Consider the following 19,734-nt stretch of genomic DNA (forward strand, 5'->3'; position numbering starts at 1 on the left):
AGGTATTGTTGTGAGGCAGAGCAGTTGGTGGGAGAAGAAGGCAGTTTGCAGACAAGTGGGTGAATGATACTCTAATAATGGTAACACTGAAGGATTGAGAATTCAGTTCACTGCTTGTGAGTGTTTTAGGGCTGAGGGAGGTGATGCTTTTGCACAAAGATCTTCATGTAGTGCCTTGCTGGGTGTGCTTATATTTGTCTTGGTGGCATCAAGTTTTGTCCCCTGAGAACCCTTGACTGGCTTAGCTGTGGTGCTATTCTGAAGCATGATTATTAAAAAATAAAGCCAAAACACAACTCTGGTACCATGTCTGCAACTTTGTTACCATCACATTTAATTTATTGGAAAGTCTTTTCACCTGGGATCTGAGTCAACATGGATGGATCCTGTTTGGCCAGAGAGAAAAGGCAGCTGGGTGCAGTCTGTCAGTTGCAGACTGCCTGAGCAAGGAGCCACGTATGAACTCACCCTAAATTCCAGGGAATTTTTATGTGCAAGAACCTAATTTGGCTCTACTCTTGGCTTTAGTAAGCTACTCTACAAACCACCCATGCTTCTTTATTATTTATTTATAATCAATGCTTAAGCTCTCATTTCCTTGCTAGGGGACAGTCGTGTATTTGTTGTGCTTCCAGAATCTGCACTGATTTTCAGGTTAGGAAATCCTGCATTTCCAAAAGCAACATCTTATTGCTCCAATGGCTGGTGGTTCTTATCTCTCTTAGGTGTTGTAAAGTGTTTTCTTACTGGGTGGCATTCCTGGTGCTGGGTGAATGAGGCAGTGTTTTGTCCATGTTTAGTTTTATGTCAGGCCTCGTCTCTCTCTGTGTGACAAAATTCCCAGGAGTGTTTAACGGACGCGTGCAGACAAATCTCCTGCACGCCCCATAAAGCACTTTACTATGGGCCACTATAAAGCAGTCATTACAGAGCAATGTTTAAACTTCTGAGATTAACACAGTCTCTCAATTGCACTTATTTTTATAATGTGTAATTTAGCAACTGAACTGTGAAAAGTTATGGCATAACAAGGTCTTCTTAAAAACAGTGGCTCCAACTGTGCTTTTAGGTTGCTTCATTGTAAATCTGGAGCAATTCCATTCTGTTAGTTAAAAGAAAGAGAGAAAATGGGATTTTTTCTGGGAGCTGCTCAGATGGTGTATGTGCATCTGAAATGTATTGTCAGGTGTTGCATGGCACATTTTCCACATTTATGGAAAGCAAAGAGCTTGTGCCTGATTTCTCAGGAACCAGATTTGGACAATGCTGTTCCCTGCATGCAGAACACTTTGGCAGTTGCCATTTTTCTCAGGGAGTTGTGCAATAGTATTTTTGCCTGGATGAGGAACGTTTGATCAAACCTCTGTTTGAAAACCAGATGCTTTTTCTGCGGCCACCACACATATAGATAGCCATGAGATCCTTCCCTGCTACTTACCACTTCCAGCTGAACTATCCCATGAGGGTATTTCAGAACACTTGTTTTCTTCGAAGCTCTTCCATGTAAATATACTGAATTGACCAGCAAAGTTTTGACCATGATTGTCTTTGTTTTGCAAAGTTCTCTTGTAAACAGGCACTGTGGGGCTTCCCCAAACAGCCCCATCAGTGCAACTGAATGGGAGCAACAAAGGCATAGGAAATGAAATGTCCATTCCTTTTCTTATTCATGTAAATGATAGTTTATCATACTGTTTATTAGCTTCATGTAGTCAGGATCTGTGATGTTTCTTAAGCCTTTTATTGCTTTTTTTTTTCCCTTTAATGAGCTGCAATAAAACATTGCCTTACCTGAGTGCTGACGAAGTGCTGAGACATTCTCCAAACTTAGTGTTATTATTGATGTTAATTAGTCATTACCCATGGCAAAGGCTGCCACCACAGCACAAAGCAGCCATGATATATCCTTACCAGTTGTTCTGTCTCTATGCAAAATGTTCCTTTTTATGACTATGTGGAATTCCTGGAATGAACAATTCCAAGTCATCCATAAAGATGGTTTTAATAATGATACCTGATTTCTTTATAATATCTCTCCTCAGTGGATGAGCAATGATGTACAAAGGAACTGGCAGTACACAGGTGCTACAAGTGTGAAGGTAAGGAATGGACTAGTGAAAAGACTCCGTGGGTCCTTCCTTGGAGCTGCAGCAGGATCTAGAATCATAGAATCATGGAAAATATGTGCAAATGCACAAGTAACAAGGTTACTGCATGTGCACTATATAAGTACCTACTTGTAGGGAGGAATGGAGAGCTTAACACCTGTGTTCTCATGGTCTGCCAGTGGTTTGGTGCTTGGATCGCTTGGCATCTCACATTTTGAATAATTTCTTTGGAGGCTTTTCTACTTGAATATGTGTAGTATTAAGTGTGGTATGAGGTTTTAATGAAGATAGCTGCTATCACTGTGGTAATGCTGTTGCAAGTCTGTTAATGACTTCTGGACTTCTGAAAGCAGTGATCAAAAATTAGTAGCCAAATTTCTTTCATCTCTGGAAGTGGAAACAAACAGAGCTGGCACAGCTCTGAAGTTGTGTATGGAAGTAGCAGGTTTGGAGCACAACTCCTAGGTGGAGTCATTCCTCTCCAGGGTACAGATGTCATTCCTCTCCAGGGTACAGATGAGTCTGTGGCTTGGAGAATCCGTGCTTCTCTGCTCCAGCAGCACCTTCAACAGTTCTGTTTTCTGTTCTGCATTGTTGTCTACAGCCACCGAAGGTGATGATCCAAGGGGAAATCACAAGGTGTTCACTGACACTGTGTTTAGAGCTGTGAAACAGAACAGGTAGAGAAAAGGCCAAATGAGGACATGTGTGATCCTCTGCTTTGTCTTCCTCTGTTCCAACAACACAGAAATGAAATGTTTCCCTATCCCTAAACCAGGACATCCACCTTTCAAATATTCTGACTGAGCTCCTTTCAGCTCAGCCATGATCGCCGGTATGTGCAGAAGGACTGGCCTGGGCACAGAGAGCAAAGGCTGACAGACAATTAAAATTTGTAGCTATTTTTATTCTGCCCTAACTGTTGGATTTCTTTCTAGGTACAAACAGTTGATGTGACTTTCATCAGCTGACATGAAGGAAAAGGTGCAAGGTAAAGTATATTTTTTAGTTGAACAATTTTATGTATGCTTTTAGAGATTTGCTGCAGAAGATGATGCTTGGCCATGTCCTTAGGTACTATAATCTGGTATAATTCTACTGAGGTGAATTCTGACATATTGTATCAATTTGGGTGTGACCTGAGATTGTAGCATCCTGACAGTATAAGGTGGCAGCTTTTGATTTTCACTCCCTTGTACTGACAAGAAATTAGATCTTTATCTACCTGTCCAGTTCCAATGAAAATTAATAGTTTCATTGTCACCTAGTAATAATTTATAATTCTGCTACAGGTTTTCTTCCTTATGGTTGAGAAAGTTTAAATACAGAATAATTTTCACTGTTTGTGTGTGCCAACCCACCCGTGGATGTGAAATAGCTGTGTCTGGTGCCAGGGGAGTTTTCCAAAAATACAATGTGTCTTTTATGTGCCCACATGTGTAATGTTAAACTGTTTCTGCCCATGGAGGCTGTAGGATTTGCGCACTGGTCCAGAGGTGACACATTACTGATGGGAATTTGCTTATTTTTTATAGAAAAAAATCGTCTTCTAAAAGTTTTGTCTTCCCTTGGTCCATAGTGCCAGGGGAACATGTTGAGGCATGCCCTTTTCTGTTTGCTTTCAACAACAATGAGAATTCTTCAGTTAAGTATAAAAAATGGAAATTTCCTTTCTTTTTGCCCCTCTCAAGTATGTTTAGGTAACTGAAGCACATTCACACTTGGAGAGATGGGGCTGTTTTGCAAGGGAAAACCAAAACATTCCAGTGCAGCTAAAATTGCAGCTCCTCTGGTGTCTTAAGTTCAGGCCACAGCAGGAGGTGCAGATATCTAAGGGGAATGCAGTAACTTTTTGGATCTTTTCTTTGGAAGAAATAATAAGATGAGTCACAATTAACCCATTCAGCTAAGTTAGTAGGGCTCTGGGAGATGAGAGAAGAAATGGGAAGTTCTTAGTTCTAATGGTTTGCTCTACAGAAAAGAGACCTTTTTCCTTACATCCCTTCAGGCCCAATCAATAAATTTTTCTTCATCATTGCAGGAAGCATAAATTTGCTTCTTTTCTTACAACCTTCTCTTATACATCCCTCCTTGAGATGTCCAAGCCTGATGTGATGATCGTGCTTTGATTATCTTGCTCTGGCAAACTGATGGGCTCCACTCTCCAGGAGAAAAGGGCTCTCCAGGGCAAGTGTCAGAATGTTGGCACAAAGTACTTTGTTCCTCTTACATGATTAATGTGGAAGGAGTGTTTTTAAGTAATTTGTAATTTGTCACAGTGCAATGGAAAACATGCCATACCAGAGGCAGCCAGGGCCATAAAGTGCTGTTGTTGAGAAGTGAGGACTATTCTAACCCAGGTGATGTCTCCAGGGGGTGTATTCCTCAAGGACTGGTGGGTGGATTAGCAGTCAAACCTTTGAGGAGCAGGGTGAAAGCCAACATGTCCATGGTGACAAGGACACAGCTGGAATTAAGAAGGATGACTAGCACATCGAAACCTTTTTTAAAGGATTCTGGTTGTTTTTTTTTCTCTAATGGTCTTTTCTGGTTTCATTTATTTAGCTGTCTCAAGAGTTCATGTCTTTCAGGCAGCAGAGAAGTGTCTGCCCCAGTGTCTCAGAAAATGAGGCTTTGTCTTTGGTCCCTCACAGAAGGAGCTGCACACTGGTGCTGTGGGTGAGCAGGAGATGCAATGTCCCATTGCTCTCTGCCTGTCTCTGGCACTTGAGAGCTTGTGGAGCTCATCTCAGCAGAGCTTTGCTGCTTTCTGCTTTCATTTTTCCAGCCTCTGGATCTTGATGTCACCATGTGGCTTTGAAAATAAGTGTTTTGAGGTTGAAGGAGCCTGTGCAAAATGTCAGCCATCCTTCAAAACACAGGTCATGGTGGTATTTGTTCAAGGGGTAGCACCTGAAGGTCAATTCTGTTATTCCATGACTCCTTAGTTGATATGTTTTCCTAAAAGCCGGTAATCTCCAAGGAAGAAATCTCCTGTCTGGGAAAATAAAGCAAGACATGTAAATTGCTTTAATGCGATGCTCTAGTACATTTATATCTTCTTGAAAGGAAGCTAAACCACATGCATGAGATGATAGATGAGTTTATTTTCACATGTGGATTTAATAACCTACCAAGATGTAGCTGCATTTTTAGTGCCCCAAGTCATCTCCAGGAAAATAGTTCCGTGGGATGAGGTCAGTGTCTGCTTACAGCCAAGAGAATGAGCTGAAGGGGTTTGCCAGTGGTTAGCTTGGTTAGGAGGCAGGATAGTTTATTTGATACTGAACAAACCAGGGTGATGTGGAAATTAATTATATCTTCTGCTCAGAACAGAAAGAGTGGAAGTGCCCCTGAGACCATCTGGGGTTTAAAACTGAGGAGTTGGAAGGAGCTGACTGCCACTCTGTTCTCTTTGTAGCACTATTTGTTACTCTTCCCAAATATTTATTGGATCATAGCTGTAATTAAATTTGTGCTGAAAATGTACAGAGCACCCTGTACTTAGTGTCACAGGAGACCAGAAATCCTCTACGCTGAAGCAGTACAGTGGCGGCTCCTTGGCCACAACAGCCCCCTTTGGAATGGGAGATAATCCAAAAAAGACTCCCCTGTTGATATGGCACTTGCTAAGTTAAAACACAGGAAATTGTGAATTTTGGCTCCATCCTGTTTGACCATTTACACTATCTCCTTATCAATGTACCTGGCCTGGTCCTGGGAGATTGGATGGTGTCTGGATACAAGAGGTACAATTTAATGCTCCCAACTGCTTGAAAGGGACTGGACAGTGATTTGTGAGCTCTCTGGTGATGAGGGAGATAAAGCTCTGCAGCGGGGATGTCCTCTGCCCTGCCTCCACCCTGGCCAGAGCTGGGGCAGGCTCCCCGTGCACACCTTGGAGCTGGAGCTGAGTGCAGGCTATGACCTGATCATTCCTGAATCAGGGGCTGTCTCAAATCCAGATTCAAGTCTCATGGCCTGTAGCAGATGAGAGAAAGAAATCAATGTGCCATAGTCAAAAGCATATAGATGTTTCTCAGGGAATTTAAATAGCAGGTTGTTTGGTAAAACAGAGGCTGAGACCTGAGATGACAGCCCTGACACCCTGCAGGGGAAAGCCCATGGGACAAGAAAGAAACAGGAGAGTAAAGTAGTCCAGGCTGGGAAGCACAACTGTGTTTGCCCTGGGATAAATCTTCTTAACTCAAGCACATCAAAGCATAAATGTAGCTGTCTTACTCCTGGACTCAAGCGACTCGAGCACAGCCATCCTGAGAATCTCTTCCCAGCGCTGCTGTCCAGGACTGGCTGGTGCTCCTGTGCCAGCAGAGACGTCCCCGGGAGCCACATTTGCAGCCTGTGCCTGGCTGGAATTACCTGCTCTCCAGACACCTGTGGTGCAGCTGTAATGCTGGGCATGCTTGGCACCTCGGGAGGTATTCAGGACTGAGTTAATTTAATTATTCTCTTGCTCATTGGCTTCGAAATCCACTTAGAGATAGGGAGGAGGTGCCTTGTCCCTACCACAGCTGATGGCAGCCAGCCAGCAGAAGTCTGCCTGGCAGGAGTGGGAATGAAGAGCTGGGCCAGAGTAGGTTTAGCTTCAAAGCACTGGGCATAAGGGAGAGAAATAGAAATTACTGCGTTTAAAACTGCCGGCTCTAGTCTTGATGGATGATCCCCTAGAAGTGTCAGGCCAGGAGCCACAGCTCTGTGAGTTAGAAAACCCTGTGGAATTGAGAAGAAATGTGAGAAACTTCTCACCCTTGCCTGTGTCCAGGCTTGATCTGAGTCAATAAAGAGTCCCCCTGACATCACAACCCAGCATTTCAAACCAGGAATCTCACCACAGTCCAGTTTGAGTGCTGGCACCCAGGCCAGGCGGGACAGGGAGTGCAGCCATGGTCCCAAGCAGAGCTTACAACCGGCAAACTCAGTCCATGCATGGCCCGAGTTTGAGCCCAAGTGAGGTAACCCTTGTGCCCCTCCCCACTGTTTTACAGTCTTTCCACTGACCTCGTCATTATCATCTTTTATGGCATCCCATGTGCTGTTGAAAGCATCAGAGGAGGAAATGAAGGGCCGTTTACTGTCCAGGCTCTGTGCTCACATGTCCCCTGACGAGCTATTCTCTCCTGGCTGTGCCCACAAGGGGCTTCAATTAATGTTGCATGGGACACTGAAGAAAGAATAGAGAGAGAAAGAAAAAGAATACCTAAAATACTTCTTGAGATCTCCCTCTCTATTTCCCATCATGTCCTACTGCTTGTAAAGCTCCACAATCCCATTCTATGACAGATTTAGACTTACTCTCATTTTCTGTCTCTGACTCGCTCTGTTCCACATGATTGCAACTCATCTTTGCATCCTGACTACATTTGGTGAACATTTCTTAGCTGTGGCTGTCTATCTCTGCTCCTTACTGCACTTGGAGTTACCACCAACTCCCTCTCCTTTCTTCTATGCATTTCAGACCCTCTGGGAGGGATGAGCTTGGGTCCAAGACCTGGTGCACACTTTAAAAGGGTCTTTTCTAATCTCCAGAAATGTTTGGACCAAGTCCACTTTGTCTGGGAGAGCTCTTGTGTGAAACTGTCCCAGCAGCTATCTCTACACATAAATAATAGTTTAATTAGGGAGCACCTCATCTTTCTTGTTCATAAAATATGAGCCACTCTGTGTGTTTGGAAAAGGGAGAGTGGGATGGGAGAGCAAAAGAGAAGGAAGGAATTAATTTTGAAAGGACATTGCAAGTTACATTTATTTGATTTTCTCTAATCAATCAATCTTCTGTTATATGGCTCAGCTCCTTGGGGCTTGTTTGAATAGGGGGAATTTACTGCACTGTAAGCCAGGGCAGTGATTTGCAAAGTGGGGGGCATGGATTGTATCCTAGGAGAGAGCAGGGAACCAGAAAAAGAGGTGGGGGAGCTTGTGAATCCCTCTGCAGAGGTAAATATGCTGTACATTACCAACTCACTCCCAGCCATCCCTGGAGGCATTTCTAGAGGGGAGCAACCTGCTCTATGCCCACCTCTTGTACCATGTGGCCATACCAGAAATATGGACCAGCAAGAGGGCAATAAATTGACACCCTGGCTCCCTGTACACCTTTTTCCTTGGAGAAATCTTTGGATAAGAACCTTTCCCAGTAGACCTGTGCTTGATCGGGACCCCTGGATGGAAGTGCAGTATGAATTCATACTGAGTATGCAGCATTCCATGGGAAGCATGGACTCTCCAGCCAGGGAAAGCAGATGCAGTACATCCCAGCAGACAGTTATTGTAGGTGTCCTCCCCAGCTGAGAAATGTTTGGGAAACACTTGTAACTCTTTTTCTCAGGTGTTGCAAAGAGGATTTGTTTTGTAAATAGTGAAGCTGTTAATTGCCTTGACTTTATTAAGAGGGAGCCGAAAAGGTGTTAACAAGTTTTTGTTGCTCTGTGCTGGCAGTGAGCCAGCACCAGTCCCTCTGTAGGGGGAAGGTGGCGAAGTTGCTCTGAAAGTCCCTTTGCCCTCTAGAGAAGAAAAAAAATTAGGCACCACTTTAGCCAAAGACTTGGGGTAACGTGTGAATTTTGTAGGAGGGATTTAACTTGAATCACCACACAGTTACGCTCCAGGGGATTCACTTTCTGTCGAGCAACATGGACTGGAGTGTCCCCAGGGCAGCACAGCTGGGAAGTCTGAGCTGGAAAGGAGCTTTAAAGGTTGTTTTCTCCTTCAGCTTCTCTCTAGGCACAGGTAGAGGGAAGCTCCTGCACACAACTGTGGGAAGCCCAGGAGTTCAGCAGCTTTGAAAATCAGGCTGGTGGGGTTTGGAGATCTAACTTTAAGCACCTCACTTAAATATATATTGTTTAAGACTAGAGTTGAGGTTGTCAAGTCACTAACTGGTCACAAAACCCTTTCCTATGCACTCCAACAAGCCAGACACCCAAATCCTCCCATCTTCCCCTGAAAATCCCTGTTGATAAATCCCGCAGAAGGCATGGAAGGGATGCTTGTTCATCCTCCTCTCTGGGACTGGCACTAACAGCAGCTAACCAGGGACTGATTCAGGCCCTTTAACTTTGTCATGCTAAGGGTTGGTTTTGCAAGTCGAAAAGGACCTGTGACTTGTTTTTTAAGACTTTAGGGAATTGCTGGCACTCACTGGTTTCACTGCACCAGATGCAGCGTGACCGGGAATCTACGCTGCATATGAAAAGGTCACTTAGCCTGTTCAAGAGAGGAGATTCTAACACTTGTCAGCTTGAGTGATGGAGGCTCTGCATGGAGAGCCATAATATTCATGTCAGAGAATTGCCAAGCCCTTGCGGAAGTGTTGAAGATGGATGGCCTGGGGATATACTCCTGACATTTTAATACGGGGGGAGGATACGGCACAAACATCTCATACAGAATTATAATCCATGAAAGGGCACTGGGGGCATAAATTAAAGGTAATCCAGTAGGCAAGGAGTTTAACAGCTGAAGGGAAGCAGGCTGGGGGAAAGGGGGGATGCTGGTAGGATGCAGTGGGGGCTGTGGTGGGGCTTTGGGGGAGGGAACAGCCCCCAGCTGGGGTGGGAGTGGGGCAGGAGGCAGCAGTGCCAGGCCAAAAGCCATCCACCTCCAAACTGCTTTGCAAAATCATCTGCAGAACCTGCACTTTGTGTATTAAATAAATTCAATTCCCTGCTTGCTGATGGTCACTGTGCAACAGTGTGACCTGTTGAGGAGAGGGTGCTTGGGGCAGGTGAGCAGAACTGTCCCCACCAGCCTGCTGGGAGAGGCTGGCGGTGATGGTGTGAATTCCCTGCCGGACCATCCTTGCACTCTTTTCTGCGAGAGGGAGCAAAGGAAACAGCACAGGTCCGGTTCCTGTGCTGGGTGACATCCTCAGCCCCCACACAAACACAGCCCCAGCCTGGCTCTGTGTGCTGGGCAGCCCCGAGGACGTGCTGTCTGTCTCTGTTGATACAGGCTGGCACCTGCACCCCTGAACTTCACCTTCCTTCATGCACTGAGGGAGGCAACCCCAGCCAAGGCCACGTGAGTCATGCCCATGCTCCTGCCTGAAGGGGAATGAAGCTGTGAGGGCATTTCCACCTGCTGGGAAGGAGAAGCCAGAAGAAAACTGGTGGTTGCTGTCCCTGGTGAGGGTGCTGGGATGGGCACCTGGACAGCAGCGCAGCATGGCCAAGAGGCTGCTGGTGAAACAGTGACAGGTATGATCCTGGGTTAGATGGGAAGGGCTGGGAAAGCTTGTGGGCTTAGCCTGGGCTGTTATCATGGTATGAACACCCCGACACTGATCTTCTGACCCTCTGTTAGTTGAGCAGGTACCTCTGACATAAACCTGCCCTGGTCTGTGGTAACACTATAGCTAGCCTATATTATTTCATCATTTGGAAAGTGTTTCCCTTTCTCACTGAAAATGGACTGTAAACCATCCCTCTCCCACAATAAAGGCACAAATTCACTGCTGGGACACTTGTGTTAAACCTCCACAAAGGCAATGGTGATTTTGAGCTGATTCCACTGCTGTTCCACAGATTTCTTATCACAGAGGATGCTCTATCCATATCAGTGGCTGGTAAAAATGGAAGGTGCTGCTCCAGAACTGTCCAAGTGGCTCCACAGCCCTGCCTGAAGTGCCCCTGCTCCAAGGAAGAAGCAGTGCTAACAGACAGCATGATTTTTGGGTTGAGTTCATGCAGCACCACGCCCAGATTGAGATTTTTAGCTTTTCACTGTAATTAGGATCAACACTCTTACAATACTATTACTGGGGGACAGTGGTCAGATTCTTCCTCAAGGCTTTATAGAGCTAGCCCAGCCCTTCCTGAAGTGTGCAGTGAGTTACAGGTGGTTGGGATCAGTGCCCCAGGTTGGAGCTGACTTTGGGTGATCATGAGCAAACACGTGCAGGCTTGAAGGCATCACCAATCTCCACAAAAGCTCTTTGGCTGCAGTGGGAGAATGAGTCTTTACAAAGCAGCCAGTGACAGGACTATGCTCTGCTGTGTGTGCTCATGTTTGAAAGCTCACTTTGAAAGCGCTCTGCAGGAGTAGAAAAGCTGCCCAGGTAAAATCACAGCTGAAATGATGAGCTCAGTCCTGTGGCATCCTCAGAATTTGTTACCCTGTGCCCCTCTGTGCCCATGGCATTTCTGTGAGGGTTATTACAGAAACCACAGCAGCAGGCAGAGGTGTCAGGGTTCCCTGACAGTGCTGTGATGGATTAAGACGATCTTGAATTTCCATTGTTTTGTGCTGAATGTAGTGAGAATTGATGACTCTTGTATCCAAGCAACAAGGGGGAGGATGAGGAAACTTCAGCTTCTCCAGGACTGTAATATCTCTGGCAAGGTGCCACTCTAAGCCATAGAGTTGATTTTTGTATTTGTTCAGTCTCAGTATTGTCTCTGCGAGGTATAAAAAGAGAATGGAAATCTGTGTCATGGGATGGTGTGTAACTTTCTCCTGAGTTTGCTTTGATTTGCATTTGGTCTCTGGCTTTTGGGTACAATTCACTCGTTTGCCTTAGAGAGTCTGGGTACCAGAAATGTAAATGGCTTTGATGACAAATTTAAGGAAGAACAGTTCATCTCCAGCATTTAACTACAACAGGGTGGATATGAATGCTGAGTCGGTGGGCAGGGGAGGGCTCAGTGAGAAAAGGATTGGTCTTGGCAGTGGTATCTCTACTTCCCTCTCCAGCCCTATTTCCCTGGGATGGAGCCAGTGTGGGACAGAGGTTTGGCCTGGTGCTGTTGCCACCTGCAACCCTTTTGCTTCTTATTTTCTGCATGAATGTTAGTTTGGAAAGATGCTGCAGAGAAATGGGTAAGATAACACACAGCATGTCCCACCCATTCACGGGCAGCCCTGTCTCCCAGGATTTATCTGAGTGGTTTATTAACCTGCTGTTGGTATACAGCAGGAAGGTCTCTATGTGTGCTTGGGAGTTATCCTGGTGAAATAGTTTCCCTCATCTGAGCACATCAACAGGGACTGTCCTGTGCTCTCTGTAACCTCATTTTGAGGGATTTTGGTGGTACCCTGTGCCTGCAGCTGCTGGGGCTCCAGAGCACAGTCCAAACAAATACAGCAGGTATTACAAAAAGAGAGCCTGGGGGTAATATTTGTGCAGACAAGTCAACCAATGCTTGAGATGCAGGAAAGTGGCTTTGTTTGCCTGTTTTTATCATTCCCAGTTCAGCCTAAATTTTTGGCGGTTGCAACTGCTGTGTGGCAACACTGTGCAAAAATCTTGGGGTTTTTTTGTTTGGGTAGGATAACTTAATAGAAATAGCTACCCTGAAGGCAGCAAAGCCCCCCTAACTGATGGTGTCACCCTTCCAGCTTTAATAAAACCCACTTTGCATAAAATAAATGCATGGAAGTCAGCTATGCTTTCAAAAAGTGTGTTTTGCAAGCTGAGCTCCCTGATCTGGCTCTTGTGTGTGTTGAGGCTGTGTTTACACAGGGAGCCATAGGGAGACCTGGATAAAATAGCATTGAAGCATTTGCAATGTGGGTGCAGTGTGCTGGCAGAGCTGTGGATTTTACACTTGTCTCTCCTCCTCCCCTCTTCTCCTCTGGAGAGCAAACGTGGTCGAGCATCCTTGCCCTGCATCGTGGGTGTAGGTGATGGCACAGCTCTGGCTCCCTCCGGAGCAGCTCTGACTCCAAGGAGCAGGACCTGCCCTGGGACAGCTGCAGCCAGCGCTGTCCCCTCCTGCCCCCCCCAACCTGGTCCGGCCTGTTGGCACCCGGAGCAGCAGGGAACCAGCAGACACATTCACAACTGTCCCCAAGTTTTCTCTCCTGCTCCAGTTCAAAGGGTTCCTCTCGTGCCTCCAAGAAATTTGCAGTGAGTGCCGATGGTGACGCTTTCCACATCAAAGCGGGGCAGCCTTGCATTGTCTGGGGGATGTCGGGTCGAAGCAAATTAAAGAGACTTTGGGAGCTTCAAAATCAGCTTTAGCCAGGCTGTGTCCGCATACTCAGCACTTGGAAAGGGCGAGATTACGGTGATAGGTACTAAAGCCAACCCTCCGGGGACTGGAGGCTGGAGGCAACTTACTGAGATCCAGGAGAATAAACTCACCGCCCTTGGTGGCTTTTGGATTAATGATGAGGAAATTCGTGGAAGTGCTGGGTTTTACACAGAAAAGGACAATTTTGCACCTAAAATCATACTGCTTGGAAGCCAGAAAGGAAAAAGCCAATTCTTTTCATTGTGGTTTATTGCAAAATACAGTCCAAAATCTAACTCTTAAAGGATACCTTCAAAATACATAGTGAAAACAGATTGTGCTAAGCAATAATACAATTTATTAATAAACAACATTAGGCATAAAGAATTCTGAATTCTTATCTGCTAATTAAAAACAAAAAAGTAAAGGAACTGTACACTGATTAATTTTATCCAGTACAAATACATGAAGCTATTGTCTATTTGGGGCAGGGCTTCTTGTGCCAAAATACAAAATTAAAAAAGGGGGGAGGGAAATATGTAAACACTGGCTGTAAACTTTTCAAAGCCCTCAAAAGGCTGCAGTTGTGGTGATACACACCACGACACTGCCAATCCTCCTCTCACATCACAAAGTGCGTAAGTTTTGCTGCAGAAACGCTGCCAAGCAGCTGCTGTGCACGAATGGCCGGGACCTGGGGCTGCAGGGATGGGATCACCCAGCTGGACCTGCTTTGGCCACAGCACCTGTTCCCACCCCTCTGGCTGCAGGGCTGGAGCCCCACTGCTGGCATTGACAGACCCACTGGCAGGGGCACAAGGGGTTGAGCCCACCTAAAACGTGAAATTTCTCCCTCTGTCCAACACACAGGTAAAGTGACTCCCAAGAAGAAGGAAGCTGCTGGTAAATATTGAGGAAAAAACAGGGAAGCAAGAAGGACCGTGGTCCCTCAGCGCCCGCGCCTTGTGCTTCCTGATCCCACCGCATCCATCCACAGGAGACCCCATCACCTCACACGGTGCACACTCAACCCTCTGGACCCCAGGATGCTCCTTCCCCAGCGTAAGGACACCAAAGCTTCCCCTATCTCCTGTGGCCCCTGTTCCTCTGCCTGATGTGGTTGGGGGCGGCGGAGTCGCGGCGGGTGCAGAAGTGCTTGGCCACCAGTGTCCGGCACTGCTCGCAGCGCACCGTGCAGCACCAGTGGAACTTGCAGTTGCAGCTGGCCACCACCTCCGTCCTCCTCTCCTCCACCCGCAGGCCGCACTCGGTGCAGAGCCGCCGGCAGCTCCTCTTCTCCCACTGCGAGAGGTTCTTGCCGGTCTGCAGGCACTCGCGGCCCTCGGTGCCGTGGTGGCCCAGGCTGGCGTTCCTCGTGCAGTAGTCGGGGGAGTCCTCCAGGAAGACGAGCTCCGAGGCGTGGATGTGGTGGAAGGTCTCTGCTGTGGCCCCGCGGCTGTCGGCGCTGTTGCCGGCTCTCATCCGCCTCTTGTCCATCTCCAGCTTGTGGGCTTGGTCGTATTTTATCTTCAGGTAGTTGCCGATCTCGCGGAATTCAGCGAGCTGCAGCCAGCAGGTCTGGATGCTGCAGCTACCCGACACCCCGTGGCACTTGCAGGCCCTCTTCATTGTGTCTTTCACTGCCTTGGTGGGAGAGGTGAAGAAATTAGGAAATCTCAAAATCAGGCTCTACAGCACTTGTAATTTGGGGACGATGTATCAAAAGTGGCTTGTGTTTGGTGTGATTTCAGGTCTTTCCAAGACACGAGCTGATGCTCTTAGTTCTTGGAAAACATCTGTCCCAGAAATAAGTGGGCACAAACTATTGTTCCCAGCCCTTCCAGGAGAATCCAGGCCAGGAAGAAAGTGTCTTTGTCAGGTCATGCCCTTCTCACGCCACTCAGCAGCACCAACCTATCATCTCTTTCAGAGGTTTCATTCAAAATGTGTGAAACTGCTTTGGAATAACCATACCCAACCTCTCTGCATCTCCTCCAGGCCAAGCGCTTCACAGATATTATCTGCATATCTCCCTCTGGTATTTATAAGGTCCCAATCACTGGTATCTATGTGAGATTAAGCCTTGACACACCCTATGAGATAGGTATGTTAAGTGTTGTCATCCTTGTTTTTACAGACAAGGAGGTTTGGCAAGATGCTGAGAGCTCCCATGGCCCGGGCAGGAGCTGGGACGAGTCTGGCTGGCTTGTGAGCAGGGCCAGCTCACACCTGCCTTCCCGGCCAAAGAGCTTGGAAATGCATATTGCAAGAAAGTAAGGAAGGTGGCTCTGGCTTTGTTTTGCAGACCAGACAAGCCTAGAGGTGGCTACAAACCCCATGCATTTCTGAATAAGCGGTGTGTGCCAGCACTTAATTGCATTACACAGCTGCCGAAGCTGGAAGTGGGAACAACTCTTGCTGGGATTCCCTGTGTTGAGGTTCAAGGCCAGATTCTGGCTGTGTTTTTTCCCCCATGCAACCACTACTGGGCCTGGATTGTCACAGGGGCCTGAAAATTGGGACCTGAACAGCCTAGATTTTGTTTTCAGTATAGACATTAGTAGTAGTAGTAGTAGTAGTAGTAGTAGTAGTAGTAGTAGTAGTAGTAGTAGTAGTAGTAGTAGTAGTACTTACAAGTCTCCCAACTTCATTGTTGTGCAGGTTAATCAGCGCACGGGTATCGTGTCCTGTTTCCAGGGCATCCACAAAGAGCTTGGAAACCTTCTCCCCAAACTCCACGTTGTCACTGCATCCTCCCCAGACCCAGCCTCGGCCACCTGCAAGACAGACACAGGCTAAGCACAGAACTGCCCCAGATTCTGCCCTGAAGTCCGTGGGGCTGCGTGTGGGGACAGAAGGATGAGGTCAGTCTGTCCTGGGAGGGCACTCACCGACACGGCCGTTCCTGGAGTCGTCGCAGCCGCAGCTCTCGAAGTCCCCCAGGCTGCAGTTCCTGGTGAGGGTGTACATGACCCCGGCCGAGCTGATGGCGTGCACAAAGGAGGTTTCCCGGGTAGCTGGGGGAGAGAGGGGAAAAATACTGTCACGTGCAAATGTAGACATCAGCCCCAGATTATCAGCAATGAAATTCTTTCTCCTGCAAAGGTGCAAGGAGAAAATACCCACGTGCTCTGTTCAAAAGGTAAGGTGCTACAGAAATGAAATTAAATGCTCATGACTGGATCTTTTCAGGCTTCAGCATCACAGGGTACAGCAATTTGGTGTAATATTATGCAGGTGTCAATACAAGGGATGGAACTTCTTGGCGGGGTAGGATTTTAAGACAATGCCACAGTCCTGCTCTGGCCAAGGCAAGTTATTTCTCCCTTCACCTAGTGCTTGGTTCATCTCTCTCCTTCCCTGCCTGGGGGTATGTTGTGCTTTGATCTTGCCTGCTGGAGAAAACAGTCATTGATCCTTTGAACCTGTGCTAACAGCTGTCTGCACCCACACTCCTGTGTAGTCCTTTTTGGCTTTCTGAACAGGTTCAGATAGAGATGCTGCTCTGGGGAAAAGGAGACTTTTGCCTGATGAAATAGATGATATTGAAATATATCCACAGCTTTCTTATGAAGGCAGTTTCTTAGTATACATCTCTGGTTTCTCCCTTTGCTTCTCCTGCACTTCTCCCCACTGGAAGCTCGGGTGTCTCTAGCACTGCACTCCCCGGGATGCTGCATGCAAAGTGGCAGGAGCAGACCCATGAAGCAGCACTGAGGGAAAGACTGAGCCCGGGATCCCTCGGAAAATGTTAGTGATATTTATGACACCAATTAATACAGATAAAGGAAAAACAACTGTGATTTTTGGGACATGAAACCCCTCTCCGTCAGTCAGTTAAAGCAGCAGCACCGGCTGTCTCCAGAGCACATCCCAGCTGGCAGCCAGAGCATCCCGGGGCAGGGAGCGGTGCCGGCAGGTGAAGGTGCACTCACCGCTGCGGAGCCGGTTGTGGGTGGAGAGCTGCAGGGCGCTCTCGGGGCAGTTCCAGCGCTCCCACCCGAACTGGAACTTGCATTCCTCCATCCCGCTGTGCGCCCCGGCCGCCACGCTGCTGGAGAACGTCAGGTAAGCCTGGCATGGGAAACAACGGGGTTAAAATCCACCCTGTTTTAGCATTTATCAGAGAAAACAGACATGAGCAGGTTGCGAGTCTTTTCCCTCTGTACTTGGCAGGACTTGGAGCCGATATGCTCTGGGAAGTCTGGTTCCTTGGAAAGTACTAGTTCCCATTTGCAAAACAAAATCACTCCATTTAAATTCCTGGCAGTCCGTATGTTAATTACCTTAGGTCCTGTCATCAGAAAGTTATTCACAGACCTGAAACAAAGAAAATGAAATGAGTCACCTTACCACAGGCTGAAGAGCATCCCTAAAAATGCCCTTTCCACTGAGTTGGACCCTACCATGCTGCTGTGTGGAGAATGGCACTGTAGACCCCTGTGATGGAGAGGATGAGGAGGGTGCTTCTCTTCATGGCTGTCACAAGGAGTGGGGTTGGATCCCTTTGGCTGCTCCGTAGCTCTTCGCACTGCAGGTCTCCGAGCAAGCAGGGCCGCCTCCCTCCACTCCTTCCCAAGGTGAGCTATAGGGATGGAGCAAAGCTGCAGGAACCTTCCACGCTGATATTTATAAGGTGAAGTTGTGAATAGTCAAAACCCCCCATTCATTTGCTACCCAATGACTTAATGTGGTAAAAAAGCTCCTGCTCCAATGGGTGACAAGGAACCGCCTAAGGTTGCACTTCAAAAGGCGGCGTGGTGTCCCTGGGAGCGGGATGGTCTGAAGGAGAGCAAACTTCCCTAACAATGGGACACTTTTAACTCCCTTTCCCACCACCAGCCAGCCCTTTCTGCTGGCCCCAAGTCCTCTTGCTTTCTCCTTTTCATCCTCTGCTTGCCAGCAGAGGCTCCATCCCCATGTCCCTCCGAAATGACAAGCAGATGCATTTCTATAGTTCCCCTGTTATCTGCCTGCTCCCTCGTATGAGAACTCCCGAGGAGTTTTAACAACCCTTCTGTAAAGATCTATAGGGGATAGACCTCCCAGGTCTCCCTGGTTTGCAGAGATGAGTTTAACGGCAGGTTTTTCCTTCTTGCCTCTTTATGATGAAAGTTTCTGCATTTCCATCCTGACAACAGCTAGCATGGCTTGGGAGCGTTTGGAAATCTCTCTAATTTACGCGGCTGCAGCTTGGGAACACTGTGTGAATCATTTATGTGGTTTTCTTCATGCTCCAATGCTGTAATTAGGGGTTGGCAATTTCCTTATGGTGAAGGCTGCAGCAGCAAAGGCACGGCTGCTGCTACTCCAGGCAGGAGCTGCCCATAGTCTGAGTGGAGTGAGGGGCCTCTGCTGCAGCTGAGCCATCATCTGTGCTTGGGAAAGGAAAATCCTTATCAGAGGAAACCCAAAAAGCCTTTTGGTAGTTACAGCCAATATCATTAAGGGTTGTGAGGAGCTGTGATGCAGCTGATGGAGGAATGGGGAGATGGTGTTCATGGAAACTTCTTGGTCTGTTTTCCTGTGGGTGAATGGTCCTGCTGGGGGCCAGCTCACCCTGGGCAGGGATCCTGGCTGCTCCATGGGGCAGTGTGGGTACTTGGCCCCAAACAATGCCATGCTGTGCCAGCAGTGACAAACAGTCCCCTGGCTCTGCCTGTCACTGTCCTATGGCACACAGGCACAGCATCTGTCCAGCATTGACTCTGTGGCAAGCAGAGCTGCTGCCTTCCTCCTCCTCCCCCTGTTAGCACCCTGACTGACCCTGGGGTACAACCACTGCTGCTGTAAGGGGACTGATGAAAGAGCTGCAAAAGTGAGGTTCAAGGGAATGGGACTGCACTGGACGTGTCACCTGGGGAGCTGCCCCATGAGGAGAAGGGGGCACACAGGGACAAACCCCATCTTCACATGCAGGCAAGCGGCCACAGCCAGCAGCACAATGGCCAGGCAGGGGGATGTACCTCAATACCTTTGAGAAGTAGTTTTCTGTCCTACCATGAAATGCTCAAGAGCATTGCAGAGCCAGCAACCTGCCCTGGGGTTTGGCACCTCACAGCTGGTGTCTGAAGTGCAGGACTGTGGGCTCAGCTCCCGCTGCTGGAGACCTGTCACTCCTTTCTCTCCTGCCCGGAGCAGGCAGACCAGCTCCTCACTGCTCCTGGCTGCAGAAAGCCCAGGGATTCTCCCAGTCCTGCTGCCCATCAGCGAGTGAGGGGAGAGCCCTCTCCCTCCAGACTCTGCAGAAGGGAAACCTGGAGTCAGCTGGGCAAAGCCACAAACAACCCGTTTGTAACCAGAGGATTAAAATTGCAGATTGGTTGAAAAGCAGGGATGCAAAATACCTTCCAAATGAGCACAAAGCTGATGCAGTCCCACCAGCATGGAAAACCCTCTGTGAGTCAGCATTTTAATCATTACCATCCCGAACAGATCCTACTTGTTAGAGCTGTGGAAGGACAATTACTGGGAATGAAGTGTTTCCCATGTATCTGGGAAGTTCATTGATTAAAGCCCATGCATATGGCTTGGAAATCTGTGTGCATTTTCTATATGCACACAGGTAATTTTGGGGGAGTTGTGTCTGGCTGCCCCTGAGGGCATATAGATGGGGCTTTTTTCTTGTCCGAGACAGTTTGTGCAGCTAAAAA

At 47.6% G+C, this 19,734-nt stretch overlaps 1 protein-coding gene and 1 long non-coding RNA gene across 3 annotated transcripts; one reads left to right on the forward strand and one right to left on the reverse strand.

Moving 5' to 3' along the window:
* Nucleotides 1-442: 442 nt before the first annotated feature.
* On the forward strand, nucleotides 443-14,140 carry LOC138118183 (uncharacterized). 2 transcript variants are annotated; one of them, XR_011155024.1, is made up of 6 exons: nucleotides 443-527; nucleotides 606-654; nucleotides 3,047-3,099; nucleotides 10,080-10,324; nucleotides 10,652-11,184; nucleotides 13,952-14,140. It is a non-coding gene; the product is annotated as an uncharacterized lncRNA (long non-coding RNA). The 2 variants fall into 2 exon arrangements; XR_011155023.1 differs by lacking the exon at nucleotides 13,952-14,140 and having other exon boundaries at nucleotides 10,652-11,748.
* Nucleotides 14,141-14,144: 4 nt separating this feature from the next.
* Nucleotides 14,145-17,666, reverse strand: WNT8A (Wnt family member 8A). The gene is given in 5 exon segments (XM_069029026.1): nucleotides 14,145-14,725; nucleotides 15,716-16,098; nucleotides 17,017-17,155; nucleotides 17,368-17,401; nucleotides 17,488-17,666. Coding segments are annotated over 5 exon segments (1,188 nt in total). The 5' UTR covers nucleotides 17,559-17,666; the 3' UTR covers nucleotides 14,145-14,164.
* Nucleotides 17,667-19,734: the final 2,068 nt, after the last annotated feature.

The sequence above is a fragment of the Aphelocoma coerulescens genome, chromosome 13 (genome assembly GCF_041296385.1).
Source record: "Aphelocoma coerulescens isolate FSJ_1873_10779 chromosome 13, UR_Acoe_1.0, whole genome shotgun sequence".
Lineage (NCBI taxonomy): Eukaryota > Metazoa > Chordata > Aves > Passeriformes > Corvidae > Aphelocoma > Aphelocoma coerulescens.